Here is a 23,044-nt window from a genome sequence, read left to right on the forward strand (position 1 = left end):
CTGATGACTCCAAGTAGGCAAAAAAAAAAATGAGTGCCATAGTTTTTAATGTTAATTATCTAGAGTTTCTGTTTTGCTTAGCTTCAGGATGCCCTAATATTTATATTTATTTAGTCATTCTCTAAAGATAAAAGGTGAAATAATATGCATACCAAAAGACTGATTTTAAAAAGTTTTATTAGCAAGTTATCTGCAGAAATATGGTTTACAATATCAAATGTGAGAATTACAAAATGAGTAGTTAACCAATCCTCCCCTTGCAACAAAAGGCCAAACCAACCCCTCCAAAATCAAAAGCATTTATCTGTATATAGATTTCAAAATGAGATAACTAGCATTTATTATTTCATTTGATCTTCAGAAACCCTGGGAGAGAAATACTAAAGGTGTTATCACCTCTAGTTTACAGATAAAGTCTGAGGCTGAGAGAGGGGCTCTATTTTGATGAAAGCAATAAAAGCAAATGAATAATCATAAATTACTAGGTACCAATGACATGGCACTAACGTTATCTATTCACATATTAAAAAATCTTTTTGTTTGCATAGGTGCACATGTGCTTTAAAACTTTTCAAAGTGCTTTATTATCTACGTGGTATCATGTGACCCAACAACATTCTTCCAAAGTAGGAAGGTAGATATTATTTATCCCTTCCAGCTTGATAGCCACAATCCTATGACTCATTTGACAGAGGAGGAAAAGATTTAAAGAAGTAACTTGTTCAAAGTCACAAAAGCTAGTTAAAATAATAGTCAGGACTTAATTTAGATCTCCAGATCCTAAATTCTTCCACTAGGTCTTGTGTTTATATAAAGTTCTAAATCTCACCATGGCACTAAAGAATGACTCACAAAAAAATCACCCATATTTACTCTCTCAAAAATCATGTGTCTGTAATACAATAATGAAGTCAGTTTATGGGTTATTAACAGTATTCTGCCCAAGATAATCTAGGACTAATTTACTAAAATTTATATAAGGTTTACAAAACACTTTATTCACAACAACCCTGTGAGGTAGGTAGTAAAACTATCATTATCTCCATTTTCTTTTATAAGGAAATTGAGGCTGAGTAAGGGTAAGTGAATTGCTTATAGCCATACAACTACTCTGAGTGAGTTTGTGCCCTTTAGTCACATGGTTAGTATGTCACCATGGGTTCAGCTAGTCAGAGTCCACACTCAATGTGAGCCTTCTAACTACAACATTCCTGTGATCATACAATGCTGCCTCTCATCTACAGAAAAGGAATTTGCAAAGCTGTGCAATTTCAAAATCGTTAAGCTAAGTACCAGGTTAGTCTGGTAGCTAGAAATTATACAGTATTACTTCCTATTTATTGATATTGTTCCTAGGTAATCAAGGAAGCTATATTAAATTTAACTACCTCAGTAGCATCCAGGATACCCTTAAGCTGACTGCAAATAAAACCAACTCTTACATGATTTTGTGCTAGATTGTTATACAGAGTAAAAAAATCCCCTGCAGGGGTGGCTAGGTGGCCCAGTGAATAGGCCCTGTAGTCAGGAGGACCTGAGTTCAAATCCGGTCTTATACATGACACACTAGCCATGTGACTTTGGGCAAGTCACTTAAACCCAATTGCCCTCCAAAAAGGAAAAAAAAAATCCCCTGTGCACAAAGATGATTGTGGTGCCAGTGGTGCTGATGACTATCAAAAGTTCAACTATCAAAGTTACAAGATAATTATAAAGAGAGCTACTGTACCAAGTACAGAATAACAGAAACAAGCTTCCAAATCATCTGGTCCCCAGCTTTGTACAGATTATATTCCAAAGAACATACCAAAGTAAAGTATAGAAAAAGCAAACAAAATGCTGACCCATAAACTCTTAACTTAGGATTGCTAGAGTTGCATGGATAATCACAAAATCATCTGTATTTGCCTTTCAAGTGCATTATGTGATTTCTGCAGAGAGGGTAACTTATTATTTATATTTTACTTAGGCCAACATTGAAATGAACTAGAATTCTAAAAAACTAACAGAGGTCTCAAGGGTGCCTGGCTGGAGTATGTGACGACTTGTGAGGGAAAACACCCTAAGAATAAACGTGCTATAAGTAATTCAGGGAAGATAATACTACCAAGTGATGTAGGAAGTATATGATAACAACAGGAAAAGGCAGTTAGTTGAGAAATATGTCAATTGTAGCATCAAGTACTGGAAGAAACAAGAACAAACTGAGATTTTTTTTCTTAATTAAGCTGGTGGATCACATGAAAGAATGGTACAGGAATAGAAACACAGAAAGAGAAAAAACATTGACCGCAGCAACTCAAACTTTTTGGCAATTACCAGCACATTAATTCTCTCAACACCTTCGTGAGGTAGATGTATTCTTCTTTTTTATTTTAAAGCAATTGGGGTTAAGTAACTTGCTCAAGGTTACACGGCCAGGTGTTTCTGGGTGGGTGCTAAGTGTCTGAGCCCGGGATTTGATCTCCAGGTCATCCCGACACTGGAGCCGGTGCTCTTACTCACTGTGCTACGTGGCCACCCCGATATATTCTTTTATACCTTCTACACTTACTAAGGGAACTGGCCTAAGAAGCAAAAGCTCAGTTTTTTATTTTTTTGTATCTTTTGAGGTAAAGTGCATAGGTACTATGATATTATTAAATTTATAAATTAAATGTTCATAGCCATAGAAACAAAATGAGGTCAATAGCATGCTTCTGATGTCCTAAAATCCGTGTCTCCTGCCTAACAATCTCACTTGCCATTCACTGTATGGATTGTATCAGTTTAAGGCTTGTACCTTGTTTATGAAAAAGTATTTAAAAATACCTTTCAGCTCTGATATCTATATCATTATGCCCCACCCCAAAGGCAACCTTCCATGGGAAAGCTATTTGGTTCAACTTCAAAATGATGTACCCTTTTATCCCAATTCTCTGGAATCACATTTTCTCCCTTAAATTGCCCTTTATTTTAAAACAAAAAAAGCTAAGATGTGATGGTACCAATAAAATATCTGTATTCAATGATTATTGATAAAAAACATAAAGCTTCCTGAAACATTTTTTTAAAAAGAATATGCCAGAACACTAAATTCTTATATGGATATTTAGTCATTCATGAGAAAATCACAACAGCTTTCCACAGAAACATCTTGTAATGGTCATTTCTTGGGAAAAGTACATTTATGAATATCTAAGTGAAGGAAGAGAGTCATTTTAAAGGGACATATTTCTGAACTTGTTGTGCCCCAAGTTCTGCTACATAGATCGCTCCAGTCTTCCTATCAACATCCACAAGATGTGGTGACACTTGACTAGCTAGCTGGACTGTGCTTACCACAACACAGTCCCCAATGTTCCCCACAGGGGGTGCAGATAACAGAGTGAGCCTGTCGATATTCAATTGGGCGACAATGAGGTATTTCTCATCAGGAGTAAACCTACAAAAGAAAAATACAAGAAATACTTCTTAAATGTATGTGAAATGTGCTAAACATGACAACCATTTTAACAAGATTATAACTTCTCTCAGAACAAATATTATTTACACATCAGTAACTCAACCAGCACTGGTTGATGGTGGTTACCCATCCAGCTCCTAGAGGCTATTAATCCAGTGTCAAGTACACACCAAACACTCCTTGAAGATAACATGGGATAATTAACTATTTAAAAGAAAAGAATGAAAAGCTAACTCTGCAATACTCAATAGATACATAGTCTTAGAAAAAGAGTCCTTTACGAGTGAAGCTGGAGGTGTCTGTCAGTGGTCCCAACATCTCAGCCTATAGGTCCTGCCCGCTGTGACCAGGAGGGAAGCTGACCCAGTGTTTACTGGCTGCACATTTAGGAGCCTGAGGCCTGTCTTTGCCTTGGGTTTGATATGCCACACCATGATCAGTTCTCTGACTGTTCTTTTCTTTCTCATTCTTCATAGTCTTCATTTTTTCTTTTTCCTTTGCTTGCAAATGTTAACATGAAACAAATTCTTAATAGTGCACAGAGTTCTTCCAGAGGAATGGTGCCACAAATCTAATAGCTTTAAAAATCTCTCTTTAAATATTACCTGACAGAATAAGGACCATCTTCTTTAAAACACTCACTCCATGATCCCAACCACTCCCCTGTATTTTTATCAAATACTTGGATCCTTTTATTTCCTCTGTCAGCAACCCATACCTAGGAATCAATTAAAAGGTTAATTAGTACACTGAAAACATTTTTTTCCAAATACATGGCTTATTGTATATAACTGAACTACTATATAAAACAACATAAAATGTTAGGTATTTCACCAAAAAAATTAAGAAGCAGCACATTTTCTATTAAAAGGTCAGTTAAAAAAAAAAAAAGCCAGTGAGACAAGTAGCCCTGCACTGGACCCACTTTTTCACAGATAATGCTATATGTTTAGCAACTAAATCATTTTGATTATAATCTATGACAATTCACCATCTGGTATGGCCCAGTCTTAAAAAGTACAAATGACAGAGACCCAGAAGAAAGTTACTTTAATTGCAGCACTGTGAGAATGTACTGTGGTTGATTCATTTGACTTAAAATAGAACAAGAAAACCCATATTTGTTCAATGTCAATAGATATTTAAAAAAAAGACATGGTAAGAATAAGTAGGCATAGAATATTACCAACTCCAAGGTGTACTTATAAAGCAACATAAAAGGTAGCAACAAAGACCTATAACTGTGAAGATGTGGGGAAGCAAGTTAAAATATAAAAAAAAAACCCCAAAACACAATCCTGTGTTGCACTGACCTCCAGTAGCCTCCACGAAGATTTGTAGAAGAAAATGAAAAGGAATTTTTCAGAGAATAAGTGGATGGTTGGGATGGATGGGTTGCGACCCATTGTGGTGCTGAGAATGGCCAGATGGCTGAGCTCACCTATCTAGTATTAAAATGAGTCCCTGACAACACCTGTATCAAGAGATTCAGCCTGGTCAGTCAAGTGGGCTTCCAAGGGCTGCATGGGTGACCACAATCACAAATCTAAATTAGAAATAAGAAACAAAGTCTTCGTACTCTACATAAAAAAGGACTAAAGATTGAAATCTCTCAATCCCTTTAATCATGAGGGATTCTAAATTAAGAACGTATTTTCTTTCTTCAAGTCCTAAAATATTTCTCTGACAAAAATCCTAATAGCTTACAGACACCTAATGTTTAAGAGTACTTTTAAGTTTGCCAAGTGCTTTACACACATCTCACTTGATCCTTGAAACAATCCTGAGGTAGTTAGTAATTAGTTACATTTTATAGAAGAGAAAACTGAGGTTCACAAAGGGAAATTGATTTGCCCATGGTGCACAGTTAATATTAGAGGGGTCTCCAAAGACTTCAAAACCAGCATTTTTTTCTGCTACAAAAAATGAATGAGGGGCAGCAAGGTGGCACAGTGAATAGAGCACGGGCCCTGGAGTCAGAAGGACCTGAGTTCAAATTTGACCTCAGACACTTAATACTTACTAGCTATGTGACCTTCGGCAAGTCACGTAACCCCAACTGCCCTTCCTTCTCCTCTCCAAAAAGACAAAAAAATAAATAAATAAGCAAAAATGAATGAAACAGAATTGTTGAAAAGTTTTCTTTCTACATTTTTTTTTGCTTTTTGGAGGGCAATTGGGGTTAAGTAACTTGCCCAAGGTTACACGGCTAGTTTTTTTGTGTGGGTGTTAAGTGTCTGAGGCCGGAACCGAACTTGGGTCCTTCTGACTCCGAGGCCAGCGCTCTACTCACTGAGCCACCTAGCCGCCCCTTTCCTTCCACATTTTAAAGGATTTAAAGTGTGGGTAATATGATTTTTTAAAACAATAAAGTACTTTCTTATCTCTTAAGTACTTATATATTCGATATTTCAAGTAAATATGTACTTAGATATTGGGAGAAAAATGTTTTTACCCGACCAGTTGAATCAACTGTTACGCTATGTGGAATGTTGAATTGACCTGGACCTGTTCCATTTTCTCCACGAATCCACTGCATCATAAAATCTAGATATAAGAAAACATTAGATCCAAATTTATAGAGCAATGAAAGAAGTATCCCTTCAGATAATGACAACACAGAGTATCTCATGTAAAAGTATATGGTTACATAGTAAAATGTATATGGTTACATAGTTGAGTCAAAAAGTTATGAGTCAAAAAAGATATCAAAATTTCAAATCTAGAGGAACTATTATACTCTTTTTCCTTTCTTAGATAATCTGCTCTCCCACACCCACCAGAAAGTGGACCTAATTTTCCATCTTTCTTCCTATACTTCCACTTCCATTTCCATTAAGTACCATATTATCAGCGCAGGGAATAAAAGGTATAAACAATGCCCCCTCCCTCAAGAAGGGTATATTGGTGGCACAAAAGATAAGTAAACATCATTTTCCCTAGAAAACTGAGGCAACCTATTGGGGTAAATCAGTGAAAACTTCGTCAATCAGGGAACATATGAGATGAAGGAGTTCATTCCAAGAAAGGGATATAACTTATATAAATGCAAAATGATGGGAGTGGTAAGTTTGAGGAACAATCACTAGGCCAGTTTGGCTCAAATGCAGAGTTCATGAAATAGAGCTATAAATGTAAGTGGGAGCCAGATAACAAAAGGCCTTAAATGCCAGACTAACGCCTACAGGAAAAGTCACCAATATCATCATTTTTCTAATCTGCCATCTAGCGTTGAAGCCATCTGTAACATTCTTCTCTCCTTCAGCTCTCATATCTGATTTGTGTTCAAGCTCTGTTATGGATTAAATGATCATCTCTTTGAAAAATCTCTAAGTCTCTCATTCCAATCCTACATTATCAACTCCTATTGAACATTTATAACTGGATATCCTGTAGGAAACCAACTCAAAAACTTTCCTCCCAAACAATCCCTGTTTCTAATTTCCCTCAATCTGCTAGTCACTTAGATGGCCAACCTGAGTAATCCTCAAATGTTTACTCTCCCTAATCTCAACCTCTAATCATCTATCAAGTTTTAGCAATTCCATGTTTCACAACATCTCGTATCCTTCTCTCCACTCACACTATTTTAGGCCCTTATCACTTCACACTTGGATGGCAATAGCCTAACTGGTGTCTCTGCTTCTAGCTCCTCTTTTCTTAAATCAATTATCCATCCAGCTGGCAAAGTGAAACTCCTAAACACAAGGCTGACCACTGCCTCATTCAAAAAGCTCCATGGCTTGCTATCATCTCTAGAATAAAATATAAATTCTTGGGTTTGGCAATTCAAGCTCTTTGCAATCTGACTCTAACCTATCTTTCCAGGCTGAATGAACATTCTTCACTTTCACATACCCTGATAGTCCCCATACATGACACCCCTACCTTTGTGAGAACCATCCATCTTTCCTGGCATGCACCCTCTTTCTACCTCCATGTCTTAGAATCTCTAATTTCCTTCGAAGTGGAGTTTCTGTACTATCTCTTACATGAGACGGTTTCTAATTCTTTTAGCTACTAGTGTCTCCCCTAATCAGCTTGTACATACTACATATTTACATGTGTGTACCCATACATGTCCACGTACAGTTTCTGCCTGTCTCCCTTTTCCCATCCCCAACAAAACTCAAGTTCCTTGAGGGCAGGGATGGTTTCATTTTTGCCTTTCTCTACATAAGAAATATTTCTTAAGATTCATTTTTTATTCCCATTCCATCAATTTAGTTCATGCTATCATTATCTCATGATCTGATTACACAACAGCCCCCTTGTTGGGGTCTGACTAAAATCTCTCCCCACTCCACATTATCCCTGTACTTGGCTCTATCTTCCTAAAACACTGCTCTCCTGGCACATTTTTTCTACAAATTTTTCATCAGTTCTACAAAATGCTAAGGATAAAAATCACATGCCACACTCCTTCCTGCCTCAGCACCTTTCTGCGGGGTCCTCCCCTCTCCTGTAGCCCAGAATGTCCTCCCTTCTACCAACCACTATCCAAATCAAGGCTCAGTTCCAGTTCCACTTTCTTTCTTATTGAATATGCCCACATTTAATCTAATCTTTCCCTTCTTTCAACTCATATATAGTATAATCCCAAAGTCTTAGCACAGCTTTATGCACTAGGACTTTTGCAACACCCTGTATTACTTAAGTCAGTACCATACTTTAGCACTTAAATAGTTCTCTGATTAAATATCAACTGTACCTTCTCACCTGCATTAAAACTATATAATATATTCCTATTATTAAACCACATAATATATTCCTATTATATAACTATATAATATATAACTATAATTATATAATATATTCCTATTAGAATCAAATAAATGATTAATTCTTAGACTCAAATTTAAGCCTCTTTATCCTTAATTTTCTTTTTGTCTTATGGTCACCCAGTAACTTTTTCAGCTCCTGAACTCACTATGACTCCTATACAAACTTTACTTTATTGACCTGCTCATCTGAGGTTAAGGAATGACTCATTAACACAAACATACCATGTGCCAGGAATTTTTCCATACAATATATCCAAATGCTATGTGAACAGCAAAAAATAGATATCATGTTAAATAAAAGCCTTCTAGAATAGTGGTTTCACAACTTTTTTGATCATATATATTTTTATCAGTACAAGTATAACCATGATCCCCAACATATGAATATTTACGTGTGTGTGTGTGTGTGTGTGTGTATTCTTAACTGTGCTAAGGTAAAGATGAAATATTTGCCTTTCAAGTGGATAGGAAGTCACTGGAATTTATTGAGAGAGACATGGTCAGTTATCAGTGCAGCAGCAATATAGGGGTAGTACAGGCAAGAGGAGAAGAGGGCCCAAATGAAGCCGACAGCTTTTTAAGTGGAGATGAGGGGATGTGTTTGAGATCTTGAGATGATCGCCTGTGAGAGTGAAGGAGAGTAAGGAATAGAAGATGACCCATTAAGTCATGAACTTGAGTAAATGGATAGAAATAGAGAAGTTCCAAAAAGGGGTAGTTTTTTTGAGTTAAATAATACAAGTTCTATGGTGTGGATCACAGACCATCCAACCATAGTCATTCCATGGAAGGCATTCTGTCCCACTAACTATAAAAGTGGTAGAAGGACAGGATTCACCAGCTCTCTGAGGATACTTTCACACAGACACAAGGAGATGGAGGAGAAGGGGGTGGTACACACCACAGGTAAGCTCAGAAGGGTCAATTCTGCCTGTGCAGTTGCTGGTACAGTGGTCCTAGGTAGGTTATATGTCCTGAGGAGTTTATGCCAGGAGCAGAAGGGCAGTTTGGGAACTCATATAATCACTGAAGACTAGCGGGTATAGACAAATATAGTGGGACTAGACAAATCAACTGACTTAGAACAGCAAGTGTGGTCAGCAATCTCTTTTCCCATAAACTAACTGGTCACCCTTTGGATCACATCATGGTTCCCTGTGGTTACAAGCCCTAAGACCACTCTTCTAGATGACTAGCACCAAAATAAGGTTATATACCTTGGGTCAATTTAAGAAGTCTGTTATTCATTCCTCCATCTCCATCCACAAGGTAAATTTCTCCAGTGTTATCCACATATATCTCTGCTGGGTTATCAAACTGGATTGGGTTTATACCAGTCCCTTTTTTGCCTGGGGTACCCAGAACTTGAATGAGGTCACCAAAAGAGTTGTATTTTTTCACTGTATGTCCGTAGGATCCTGCATTTAAAATAAGTACTTTTCACAAATAAGGCTCTTAGACAAATGGTGCAATAGATGAAAAAGTTAACAACTGAGGGAAAAAGTCAAAAAAGACTGGGAAGGGGTAGATAATACCGTATTGTATTCTGATATGCACTACTATCTAAATCGCCATTACATAATATCTCAATTGTTTAAGGTTGATTTGGACCCTCTAATTTTTTAAAATGACATTTCTTTTTATACTGAACCTTCTAGACGGACTTGACCAATGATGATTATTTTAGAAGAGGGATTTTCTGTTAGTAATGTTACTAAATCGCTGGAACCAAGCAAATGTGACCTTTTGGACCTATCCTGACATCACATAAGCATTTGTAATTACAGGATTTAAGTACTGAGGAGTAACTTTGAAAAGACCATTAGTTTGTAACTTCAACTTCTCTATTATAATAACCAACTTTTTGGAGGACCTTAGTGACTATAATTTCTATAATGCAAAGATACTATTTTTCTTTTGGTACTCATAATTCAACTCTTTTTTAAAGCAAGAATAAATGTTCTAAAATTACCTGTCTTAAATTTTTACTTAGACAGTTATTTCCATGTATGATTTTATTGTAAGTAAAAGCATGAAACATACTTCTTTTGTAGAATTAGGGGAATTATCATGGAGAAAAACTAATGGAAATTAACGTGGAGTTTAAAAACTAAATTTATAATGTGAAGTGTCACAAAAGTAACACTGCATAATATGAATTTAAAGTAATGTGAATCGATTTCTAGTTGCCTTTTTAAAAAATAACTAAAAGTTAAGCACAATATGGTAGAGTGGAAAGTGCATGATTCTCAAGTCAGCCCAAATCCTACCTCAGACACTAAAAGGGTAGGTGGCTTTGGGCAAGTCACTAACCTGTAATATGAAGGTGGACCAGCTGGCTTCTAAAAATCCATCCCTTCCACCTCCAGATCATACTGCTTGGAGTCTTGATTAATTAATGAGAATAATCCCAGAGGCTGAACCACAAGATGTTTGGAAAGGTGCAAGAAGCATATTTGATCATAAAGAAATTCAAAAAGGTAAGGAATCTCATTTAAAAAAATAAAATAATGCTTATTTGTAGCCAACTTTCTGACTATTGGAATGGATTTTCTTTTAGGTTGAGGCAACTAGGAAAACTTTAACACATCTGTGGTTAGGGAAAACAATCACAATGGAAGAAGAAAGAAAATTTGTCTTGTTTGTATATGTCATATTTAGTGGAATGTTATAAAACAGAATCACAGGATGAATTATGTTGTAAGTACAAGTCCTTTATCAATGAGAGCCTAAAATAGAGTGACACATCAAATCTCCTTACAATCAACTCAGAGACAGTACAGGCTTTATACTTGTCCTAGGATGCTGTCATAGCAAAAATGTCCAAAAAAAAAAAAAAAAAAAACGAGCCATCAGTTGAAGATTTGAAATCTCTTGGTGAAACAGTATTTAGTATACACAGGATCTATTTTTAATATTTTATCAATTCTAAAAGCATAAGGTCTAAAAAAAATCCCCAAACGTTTAATTAGTGACATTTTCATTAAAGGACAAGAAACTAGGTGTCTCATTAAAGAGACAGGTAGGTGGTGAAGTGGAGAGTGCTGAACCTGGGAGTCAGGAAGATATGAGTCCCAACCTAGCACTTACTAGCCATGTATAACCCTAGACAAGTCACTTATCTTCTGCCCCAATTTCCTTAACTCTAAAATGGGGATAACAGCATTTGCCTCTAAAGGTTTTTGTGAAGACTGAATGAGTAAATACCTGTAAAGTGCTTCTCACAATGCCTAGCCCACGGCAGGATCCCCAAATGCTATTATTCCTACTGTTGTTGTTATTGTTATTAGCATTCAGCCAAGTAGAGAGCAGAATCTGATTCAAATTATGTAGTGTAATACAAGGCTTTAACTCACTGGCATAAAAGGAAATCTGGATTTACAAATCAGATAAGTTAGGGGAGAATTCATTTTTAAAAAGGGAACTTTCCTCAATTTTCTTAAAGCATTTAACATTTTACTTGATAAATAACTCTTTAAAAATTCATTATTAAAACTTACAAGTATATACAAATTACTGTGACCACCAAAAATAGGAGAATTTTAAATTTATGTTTAAAAACATCAAATAAACTCAATGGAATTTAATATGTAAAACTAAAATCATACCTCATTCTTTCTACAAGAATGGATTTGGAAAAAGTGGTATATCTGATACAATAGTGACTAGAAATTGTCAGTTTCATTTTCATCTAAGTTGAGGAATCTAGTCTACGAATTTCTGGGCCAAAAAAAATATGCATTTCTCAAATATGTGTCACTTGCAAAGTTTTTAATAAATTCAAGGTCACTGCTATTCCCCAAATCTTGGCTCACAAGTTCAAACTGTCTTTTCCCCCCTCCATATCTGTGAATCTAAATGTGTTGCTGATAAACCTTAGTTTCCCCATTCTTTTGGTATACTTGGTAAAAACAAGCATAAAGAATCACTAATGGTGTCATTTATACAAATTTATATACCAAATATTATACTATAGAACCTTTTGTGAGTAAACATTTATCTACCTGTTAACAAAAAATTTAATTTTGCTAGTGGTGGTCTTAGTACAAACTGTCTTGAAAAACTAGTTATTTAGGGTCAATTTTGGAAGAAAGTCACATTCCACTTGTGTTTCCTGTTCTTTCTTAATAAAGGAGTCCAGATTTCTACAGTGTATGTACATATAATATACCTAGATAGAAAGATGTCTATCTTTATTTTTTTCCCAATACAGAAAAGCCAATTACAATTTAAAAATTCATGTGCACATTTAATACAAAAATTTTCTTTTGAAACCATAACATTTTAGCATTAAATGCAAAAGAATGATGTGACAGGTTGAAAAAAGCTGAATCAAGTAGGGAATACAAAATGTAACCAAACCAGGTTATCTTTCTCCTCTCTAGCTTGTTTTAGAGAATTCTTTGTAATATTAATAGCAAGCTTGGGAATTAGACTAAGAATTAAAATTAATCAATCTGGAGATGCTGTAGTATAACCAAATATGATGCACTAGCTCTTCCTGGAAGCAAATGATGGGGATAAGCCCAAAGTTCAAATATCCTACAAAAAGGAGAACTATATCTTCTTCTACCCTAAACAGATATCCTCCAGGGTAGTAACCAAAATGAAGACAGGTCCAGTCTATTTGGGCTACTCAGTCATCAAAGCCAACGTTAATCACTGACCCAGCCTCGTTCAATGCTTCTCAATGCTGGGCCACCAGGGATGATGGGGTAATTGCTGGCTTCAGTGAAGTAAGAATCATCAATGAGCCTACAGAAGGTGCCATTGCTTATTGCCTGAACTGTATTTCTAAGGGGAAAAGAAATTTCTAAGTTTCTTAGAACTGAGAAATTGGGGTGGCCAGGTAGCACAGTGAGTAAGAGCACCAGCTCCAGTGTTGGGATGACCTGGAGATCAAATCCCGGGCTCAGACACTTAGCACCCACCCAGAAACACCTGGCTGTATAACCTTGAGCAAGTTACTTAACCCCAATTGCTTAGGGGTGGCCAGGTGGCTCAGTGAGTAAGAGCACCAGCTCCAGTGTCAGGATGACCTGGATCAAATCCGGGCTCTCTGAGCTACTAACTCAGCACTACACCCAGAAATAACTGGCCATGTAACCTTGAGCAAGTTACTTAACCCCGTTTGCTTAAAAAAAAAACTGAGAAATTGACCATTTGAGGAAATCAGTTTTCAATAAAGAAAATTATAGAAGACATTAAGGTCTTCTATCATAATGTATTAGATGTTACTTACACATACCACTTCCTACATCTGTGATCCAGACTGACTGTTCATATTGGGTACTGGTTGCAAAGATACCATGAGGTGTGTCAACGGTGTCATTCCAGGAACGTAGGAAATATCCATCCTCTGTGAACACTAATATCTTTGGCATGTTATCCCCTCTCTAAAGGTATACAAAAATAGTTGCTTAGACAAGACCAGGTATAAGTAAATACAATCCTTTTGTGGCAAAGTAAAATAAAATGTAAATTTAACTGGGAAATCTACAGAAAGCTAAAAGAAAACATCACCCCCAGGTGGCCACGTGGCACAGTGAGTAAGAGCGCTGGCCCCGGAGTCGGGAGACCCGGGACCGGTTCCAGCCTCAGATACTTAGCACCCACACAAAATATAACTGGCCGTATAACTTTGAGCAAGTTACTTAACCCCAAATGCTTTAAAAAAAAAAAAGAAAAGAAAACATCACCCCCAAATCTAACATAGCTGTTAACTGTTATTCATACCCAAAATAAAATCTTTGGTACTTCAGACTGATTTAATGCTATGTAATTAAATCAATGTAACATTTAAACTCAAATAATATCTTTAAGAAACATTCCAAATATATCCTAAATGTTAATGGTGGAGAACTGTAGACAGAAGACATGGCATTGTAGACAGAGGAACAGATAGTCTTCAAGGCAAAAAGAATTAAGTTCCAGTTCTGCCACTGACACATACACACTGACTGTGTAACCAAGAGAATAGCACTTAACATCTCAGTTCCTCCAGGCAACCCTTTCCAGATTCATCATATCTTAGTCCCTGCCACATACTGTTTGATCCAGAGATACTGGTCTTCTCACTGTTCCAATCAATAGCCATTTATTAAGCACCTATGTGTATGGCACTGTACAAGCATTGTTCCAATAACAGGACATGCTCTTAGATCTGAACATTTTCTCTTGTTGCTTCCCAGGCTCCAAATGCTCTCCTTCATCTCTACTTCCTGGCTTCCCTCAAGTCCCAACTAAAATCCCATCTACTATAGGAAACTTTCAGCCCCTCTTAATTCTAGTATGTTCCCCATTAGCTATTTTCTAATTATCCTATATGTAGTTTATTTGTACATATTTCTTTGCTTAATAGCTCCCCCATTTGATCGTGAGTTTCTTAAGTTTATCTTCGCTTCATGTTATATTCCCAGCTCTTAATAGTGCCTGATACATAGTGGGCACTTAAATATTTATGGACTGATAAAAAAAGAATCCCAAACCTCAAAAATTCTAAAAATGGGATCAGCTTTCAAAGATAAAGAAAATTTCCTCATCGTATGTTCTCCACACTGCCGAAAACACAAATAATAATAATAAAGAAAAACACTGGCAGTAAAAAAGAAAGGAATCATATTATTCCCTAAGGAGGGAAAAAAAACCCATTTTTACTTACCTGTGCTACATAAACCAATCCTTTAAGGGAGTCTACTGCAACAGAAAATGTTGTGCCAGTGAAGTACTCTGGATGTTTAGGCCAGCCTACATCCAAATGGTAAAGAGATTTCTCTATCCTCCAGGAAACAAAAAAAGCAAAGGTTTCTAAGCCCTTAAATGAAAAAAACAAAAAACAGAAAGAGAATTAATTCCATTCTAAAGTAAAAGAAGACATTTAAAGAATAACTTCAGATTCTCCAAGGTTTACTGAGCTTCATTTTTCTCCACAGGCATTCATATAGAATAGCAGTCAGTCAATTATAAGGAATCAATCATTTCATTAGGTTAAAGCAGTTGTCCTTAACCTGGGGGCTACAGACCAGGGAACTTTAATTTGCTTTCTTGTAAATTAATTTATTCATTAAATGTTCTCCCCCTCCCTTCCAGCTACCCACTCCGAAGTGGCATGCAATCTGATATAGGCTCTACATATATAATCATATTAAACATATTTTCTCATTAGTCATATTGTAAAGAAGAGTAAGAACCAAATGGAGAAACCACGAGAAAGAAGACGACATTTTTTTTAAAAGGGAGTAAATAGTATGCTTCTATCTGCGTTCAGACTCCATAGTTCTTTCTCTGGATGTAGCTACCATTTGCTATCACTGAGTCTTGGAATTGCCTTAGATCTTTTCATGGCTGAAAAGAGCTAAGTCTATCAAAATCAGTCTGAACAATGTGACTGTTACTGTGTACAATGTTCTCCTCCTTCTGCTCACTTTCCTCAGGATCAATTCATGTAAGTCTTTCCAGGTTTTTCTGAAGTCCATCTGCTCATCATTTCTTACAGCACAAAAGTATTCTTTACATTCATATAACACAACTTGTTCAGTCATTCCCCAATTGATGAGCAACCTCTCAATCTTCAATTCTTGGTCACCACAGAGAGGGCTGCTATAAATATTTTTGTACATGTGGTCCTTTTCCCATTTGTATGGTCTCTTTGGGATACAGACTTAGAAGTGTTATTGCTGGGTCAAAAGGTAAGAACAGTTTGACAGCCCTTTGGGCATAGCTCCAAATTGCTTCCCAAAATGGTTGGATCAGTTCACAACTCCACCAACAATGCATTAGTGTCCCAATTTTCCCACATCTTCTATATTCTTGTTTTGTTAAATTAGCCAATTTGATGGGTGTGATGTGGTACCTCAAAGTTGTTGTGATTTGCATTTCTCTAATCAATAGTGATTTAGAGTATTTTTTCACATGACTATAGATAGCTTTAATTTCTTCATCTAAAAACTGCCTGTTCATATTCTTTTATCATTTATCAATTGGGGAAAGATTTGTATTCTTATAAATTTGACTAATTCCTCTATATATTTTAGAAATAAGCCCTTCATCAGAGACAATGGCTGTAAAAATTGTTTCCCAGCTTACTTATCATTTTAAGAAAGGCTCCACTGATTCATATGCTCTCTATCGTTATTAATAGGAATGAGTGTTGTATTTTTTCAAAAGCTTTTTCTGCATCTACTAAGATAATGATATGATTTCTGCTAGTTTTGTTGCTGATATGGTCAATTATGGTGGTAGTTTTCCTAATATTGAAACAGCTCTGCATTCCCAGGGAACCTTAAATAGGTTTTAGAAGGTCTGTAAGTTTGGATTGGGGAAAAAAAAATTCTATCTTTACTTTCACTAGCCTCTAATTGAAATTTGCATTTCCTTTGATTATTGGTATAGGTGATAAACCACAATAGTATTAGAAGTCATTTTAGCAGAGGCCTGCTGTTCAGTTATTTCAGTCACATCCAATACTTTGAGACTCCATTTGGTGTTTTCTTAGCAAAGACACCCGAGTGCTTTGCCAATTCCTTCCCTAACTCCTTTTACAGATGTGGGAACTGAGATAAACAGTGTTAAGTGACTTGCGGAGGGTTAAGGGTCTCAGGCCAAATTTGAACTCTGCAAGATGTCTTTCTAACTCCATACCCGGCACTCTTATCTACTGAACCACCTAGAAATCAGTGGTTTTCTCATCCTATCAGTTATTGCACCTAAGTAGAAACATCCGGAACTTGGAGAGCAGTACAACTACGTTTACTTTATCGGACCTCAGGAGCACAATGGCCCTTTATTGACTGCAGGTGTATAACGGGGCTTATTTTTGGGGCGGGGGTGCTGCAGTGGTCGAGAGAGCCTAATCCCTGCAGGTTCCCATTACGTACCAATCACTCATCCATTTACATACGTCCTCAAAGGCGAATCCTCCCTCCCCACCAGACTCACCGGGGACCTGCAGAAGCGGGAATGGAAAATCAAAAGGACCAGGAAAAAGGTGGCGGTCCCCACACAAACCCAGAGTCGGGCCATGAGCGCAGCTCGGTGGGGTTAGGCTGAAGGGTGGTCGCAGTGGAGGACCACTGGGTGGGAGGCGGCTCCAAGGGACTTCAGCAGCTCAGTGAGAGGAACGGCTCCTCGCACCTCCGTGACAGGGTTTGCAAAAGGGAATGAAGCGGGGGAAATCTCTGAGAAAGCGGATGTGTCGCAAAGGAGGAAGAGAAGGCAGCACCATCAGCAGCTCCCCTTAACCGGGGCTTCAAACTACGTTCCGAACCAGCAAGTCACACGACCCGGCAGGTGGTGGGATCAGGTGACTACCCGGCTCCGCCCCTCCGGGATGTTCCGAGTTGGGGCTTCTCCGGGTCCTAGCTAGGAGTGCCTTGGCTTCTGCCCTCACTTCCTATACTCCTAGTCTCGGAGTGAAAAATCAGGCATATCACTAGCAAGTCTGGATTGTAAAGTAGGCAACGCCTAGAATTCATGTAGGCAGGCTCAAGAAAAAATTAAAATCCCTCCCCAATTTTTAGTGAATTCCGGCATTCTCCGAAGACGGCCCAACCCAGCTTAGGGCCTCCAAAAGGGGGGAGTGGGAGGGCTGTGTTTTGTTCCTCGCGTGTAGAAGGCGCGGAGAGTTGAGTTTCTCGGCCGCGACGCGCGGCTTTGAAGGTCCCTCCCCCCAACTCCCCCCAGTGGAGGGGGCCGCAGGTGGGGCTTCGGTGGCCGAACCCCTGGCGCTCCCACGCAGCCTCGCTCCTTGGTGCTCGAGATCCCCCCTGCCCCAAAAGGTTTCTCCCTCCATCCGGCTCTCCAGGCGTTCGGCAGCCTTGCCCGCTCCCGGAAGCCGCGGGTTCTGGTAACAAAGAGAGCCCCTACGCCGTCGCGGCCCGGAGCGTGTGGAGCAGAGGGCGCCGGCCGGGAGGGGACGTGAGCTAGCGAGCGAGCGGTGTGGGTGCGCGGCCGGTCATGGGGCCGGGCTGGCGGTGACGGGCGCACGGACCAGCGGCGGCGGAGGCGGGGACAGGTGCAGGGCGCCTCGCCTCCCTCCTCTCGGGCTGCAGCCCTGGCGCAGGTGCTGCCGCCGCTGCTGCTGCTCTGCCCTCCCCGCTCCGCGCTCTCCTTCCCTTTTCCCCCCGGGCCCCGAGCGTCCCTCTCTTCCGTAGCAGTCTCGCTGTCTGCTCGTAACTCACGGGGGGATAAATAAGACCTTCACCGCCGTGTCCACTTCGTGTCTGCAAGTCATTGGAACTGGGGGAAACTTTGCAGGGAACTGTCGTTTTGTTTTCCTTCTCCCAAGTTTCTTCTTCAGCCAGCTTTTATTTTTAAGGGTTTCTTTTACTAATCTTACCTTCGGGGTCCTGTACTGATACCTCAACCATAGCTACTTTGTAAAACAAAACGGAGCCGCGTGAGGACGAATGCTTTTGTTGAAAACCTAACTACGGCCAGACTGCAGTCAAGATGGACAAAAAGTCCTTTGAAACGGTGCTGGATGAAATCAGAAAGGTAAAAACCTTCTTTCTTGGTGACTCGAAGTAGTGTGTTGAATAAGCGTGTTTTTCTGATTGATTGTCCTTTGAAGCAGTCGGAAAAAGGGTTTGATCCAGCTGGAGATAGGACGCTCGAGTGCCGAGCTTTTGGGACTACTGGATCAGAGAGCTGGGCTGAGGGTCCTCGTGTTTTTCTGATGTGCTTAAGTTCTTAAAAAAAAAAAAAAGTCCAAGTGTGTTCTTGTGAGATATGCGTGTGTTCATGTATGTACACACGTGTGAATAAGTCTACATATACACATGCAAGTGTACACAGACTTGAATATTTACACACATATGTGTTGTTGATATGTTCTGATTTTACATCCCTAAAGTTTTTGCCAGTATCCCTCACCACCTCCGAGAACAGTTCCATTTAACAAATATCTCCGTAGTTTATCGATATCTAAAGTTTAATAGCTCTTTTTGGAAAGGAAAGTTAAGTGGAGTAGAGTCCGCCTTATTTCATTTCCAGGGAGTCCCTCAAGCTTTGGGGAGACAGTGTCTCCAAAACTAATAGTTGCCTAGTACCTGGGAGGAGTTCTTAAATGTGATTATCTAACAGTGTATAATGCTCTAAGTCCTCATGCAGCACAACTATTTAATACCATTTGTCATTCAGGAAGCTCTCTTCCCACTTCTAAGATCAAGTCAAGTTTGCTTATTAAACCAGAAAAAAAGCAAACAAATTGTGTCTTGTTTTGATGGGGAAAGTTAGTATCCCAGTTAACTTATTGGAACAGTGCTTTCTTCAGCAGTATATTTACTTTTGTTTACTGAAACATTGGGATATTGATTATAAATTCTAGAAATTTACTTCTATCTAGGGCATTTTTACCTGGCAATTTGTCACAAATCAGAAGAAACTAAGTTTTTCGGGTACAACAAAGTGTTAAAGATATCATTTTAAAACATAATACAGTAGTTCAACTCCTTAGGAAAAAAATAGATAAATTAATTGAAATTATCCCAATATGTTATAAAAAAAGAATTTCCCTGATATTTTCCATAGCTGGTAAAAGATAAATTTGCTGAGGTTTACTCCTTAGAATTATGCCTAACTGGTGAAGTGTTGTTATTATACCCATTTTACAGATGAGGAAACTAAGGCTTAGGAGTTCCAGTGACTTGCCTGGGGGTCACCCAACTACTAAGTGCTAGAGGGAGAATTTGAACTCAGAGTCCAGACTAGAGGACCAGCTGTGCTCCAGCTAGCTGCCTCCATAGAGTAGCTTACAAGACATTTGGACCTGAAAGATTTAAAGTTTATTTGAATAGAGTTTGACTTGTAAGTTTGGTTTTGGTTTTAAATTCCTGGACCCTATAAGGAGCTAACCTTATTGGGATCCTTTGATCTGTCTTCTGTTTTCATGTTCATTTCAGATTTTTTACTTAAAATATATTTCTCATGCAAGTCTGTCATATTAATATTAATTCACAGAGTTGGAGATTATTTTGCAAGCTGACTTTTTTGTTTGAAACCAATTAAAATAAGTTTACAGTAAAAACATTATTGACTTCAATTCCACCTAATGTGGAATCCATGATAATTTTGATGTTGATTAGACCTAAGTTTGCCTCTTTCTCTGTGTCCATGAAAAAAAGAATTTGTAATTCAAATAAGTTGGCCAAGTAAATGCTTTGCTAGAACTCACTGTCTTAAGAAGTTCTTTGGAAGTACTCCTTTATGAACAATTGATATGCTAATTACCAATCAGTTTTATTCATTCAAGCATGGATATTTGATGTTTGTTTGGACTACCTTTGAGTTTATGTATTGAAAAGTTCAAGTTTTTTTTTTTTTTCAAGAAAGAATTGTATTTATTTTTAAGTGTTCTATAATCAAAATATTTTTGGATGCCTGATGTCTTGGGGGGTTAGAAAATATTAATGGGTAGAGGGTCCCCCAAAGAGTTTAACCTGGCTAGAGAGGAGTGACTTTACACAAATGACTAGTTTAAGTAGCACTGGAGTTAAAGTATGAGCAGGCATCTGGTGGATAGATTTGATATCTTGAGACTAAATGACTTGCCCATGATCACACAACTTCTTTTTTCATCTGCAAAATAGGAATAATAACTTCACAAGACAGATGTGAGAAGCTCTTAGCAAATCCTAAAGCACTGTGCATTTTTTTTACAAATAATTCATGTATGTTAAGGTTTAATTTTTATCCACACTTATTCTTCCTCCCCTTCTCATTACTGAAGCTCCTGACTGTTGCTGACACAGGAGCTGTGAGGAAAATTCTTTGGGTTTTTAGAAATAATCTATGGGTTTTGAAAGTAGTAGTATTCAATAAGTCTAGTGCAAGAAACACTTATTATATACCTGTCATCTTCAAGACTAGTGTAAGTTCTGAGACCTTAAAAAAAAAGATAGGCCCAGTCCTTAGGGTGCTTACTATCTTACAGGGGATAGACTTGTGATAGAGGCAGTGAAAAATTGGAGCTATCAGCTTGAGCCAGGCTAGCAAATGAAAATGAGTAACAGGCTATCAGGTAGTCAAAGCATGATTAGATTTTACAGGTGATTTCAGCTAAGGATTTCAAGGGAATCTAAAGAAAGTGGCAGTTTTGTTTGGGGATATTTGGTTTGAAAAGTACTTTGTAGGAAACAAGCTAGTGGAATGAGGGACTTAGAAGTAGTGTGCAGTCAGGGGATCTACGTTCAAATCCCTTTTCTGAAGCTTACTGTGTGAACTTGGAGAAGCTGGTGTACCGCCCTGGGGTTTAGTTTCTTTTGTAAATGAGGACTTTGGGGTAAAATGGTCTCTGAGTTCCCTTCTGACTCCAGATCTGTAAATCTCTTAAAGCTCTGGGTACATGGAGCAACAATAGAAAGTATATAGTCAGGGAGATTAAAAAAAAATTAAGACAAACTTTCTGTGATCTTTGTTGCCAGAACCCAGAAGTCAGTTTAGTGCTCATTATTAGTACTCAGCTTCATCAACATCATCATGGCTTTCATAGACTGTTGTAAGGTGGCCTAACATTATTAAATAGTGAAACAAGTCTAGGATTTTGAGATGAAGACCGACCAGAGTTTAAATCCTGCCTTCAGATACCTAGTCGAAGTGAATATGGGCACCTCACTTAAACACACGAGCCTCAGTTTCTTCATCTGTTAAATGGGTTTGTACTACTTCATAAGGTTAAGATGAAAAGGAAATAATGTGTATAAAATACTTTGTAAGCCTGTAAAAAGTTTTCAAACCATTTAATACCATATGAATGTCAGTTGCTATTTTGATACAACATTGGTACAGTAGGAAAATTGAGTTTCAAACAAATGTTTTACAAAAGAACTTCAGGAATATTGGGAAGTTAGAAACTTCATATAATAAGATTTAGAAGGATTTTTATGGTTTGGTCATTTTTCAATCATGTCCAGCTCTTCATGACCCAATTTGGGGTTTTCTTGACAAAGATAATAGAATGGTTTGCAGTTTCCTTCTCCAGGTTACAGATGAGGAAACCGAAGCAAACAGGGTTAAGTGGCTTGACCAGTCACATAGCTAGTAAGTGTCTGAGACCAGATTTGAACTTAGGAAGAGGAGTCTTTCGTACTCTAGGTCCAGTGCTCTATTCATTGCACCACCTCAACACTCTATAGCAGGACTACATCAGCAGTGAGGAACCTTCGGTCTTGAGGGCACATGTGACCCTCTAGGTCCTCAAGTGTGGCCCTTTTGACTGAATCCAAACATCACAGAACATATCCCCTTAATAAAAGAATTTGTTCTGTAAAACTTGGACTCAGTCAAAAGGCCACACTCAAGAATCTAGGAGGCCACATGTGACCTTGAGGCCATAGGTTCCCTACCCCTCAACTACATAACTGCAAAATGAGGCAGACACCCCTGCTATGGGCTCACAAGGGGCTGAAATCAAGTGGCCTTAGTGAAGCCCAGGACCTAGAGTGTATTCTAATTCCAATGCCCCTTTGAGATGTTTCTGTATCTCTCTAGATGAGGCAGGTTAGTTTTTATATATATATTTTTTTTAGCTTCACCATGAAATTAAATGACTGAAAAGTATCTCTTTGGAAAAATCACTTGAGGAAGAAATAAGAATTCTTGGCCCCAAACAGTACATGTAAACCTTTGTTCTGCTTTCCTGTCCAATCTCACTGCTAATGTACTGTGAACTCTTCTATGGGTAGTGAGGTTTTAGAGTACAGAGACATACTTTAACATTACTATATGCTTTGTGTTTTATGGTTATAATATTTTACCTATCAAGTATATTAAGGAAATGTGAACTTAAGTGAAAATTACTGTCCGCATAACTACCCTT

At 38.1% G+C, this 23,044-nt stretch overlaps 2 protein-coding genes and 1 long non-coding RNA gene across 5 annotated transcripts in view; 2 read left to right on the forward strand and 1 right to left on the reverse strand.

Annotated features, from left to right (window-relative positions):
• Positions 1-10,924, forward strand: part of LOC138143419 (uncharacterized) — a 39,520-nt gene extending 28,596 nt beyond the window's left edge. For both annotated transcript variants that reach the window (XR_011163699.1, XR_011163698.1), the window contains 2 exons: positions 10,599-10,709; positions 10,790-10,924. This is a non-coding gene — a long non-coding RNA (uncharacterized lncRNA). The remainder of the gene's footprint in view (positions 1-10,598; positions 10,710-10,789) is intronic.
• NHLRC3 (NHL repeat containing 3) lies at positions 161-17,509 on the reverse strand. The gene is made up of 7 exons (XM_069064631.1): positions 17,167-17,509; positions 14,891-15,043; positions 13,478-13,625; positions 9,447-9,647; positions 5,901-5,992; positions 4,051-4,163; positions 161-3,424 (listed from the first exon to the last, which is right to left on the reverse strand). The coding sequence occupies exons 1-7, from the start codon at positions 17,248-17,250 to the stop codon at positions 3,196-3,198; spliced, it is 1,020 nt and encodes a 339-aa protein (XP_068920732.1). The 5' UTR covers positions 17,251-17,509; the 3' UTR covers positions 161-3,195.
• A 706-nt stretch (positions 17,510-18,215) lies between these two features.
• PROSER1 (proline and serine rich 1) overlaps positions 18,216-23,044 on the forward strand; it is a 28,568-nt gene continuing 23,739 nt past the window's right edge. Inside the window, exon 1 of one of the 2 annotated variants that reach the window (XM_069064630.1) lies at positions 18,216-18,723. In XM_069064630.1, the coding sequence (XP_068920731.1) occupies positions 18,679-18,723 (45 nt within the window). In that variant the 5' untranslated portion in view covers positions 18,216-18,678. The remainder of the gene's footprint in view (positions 18,724-23,044) is intronic. The other variant, XM_069064628.1, reaches the window with a different exon arrangement.

The sequence above is a fragment of the Petaurus breviceps genome, unplaced genomic scaffold (genome assembly GCF_028583685.1).
Source record: "Petaurus breviceps papuanus isolate PSGF00001 unplaced genomic scaffold, PetGlider_PUasm1.0 90639, whole genome shotgun sequence".
Taxonomy (NCBI): domain Eukaryota; kingdom Metazoa; phylum Chordata; class Mammalia; order Diprotodontia; family Petauridae; genus Petaurus; species Petaurus breviceps.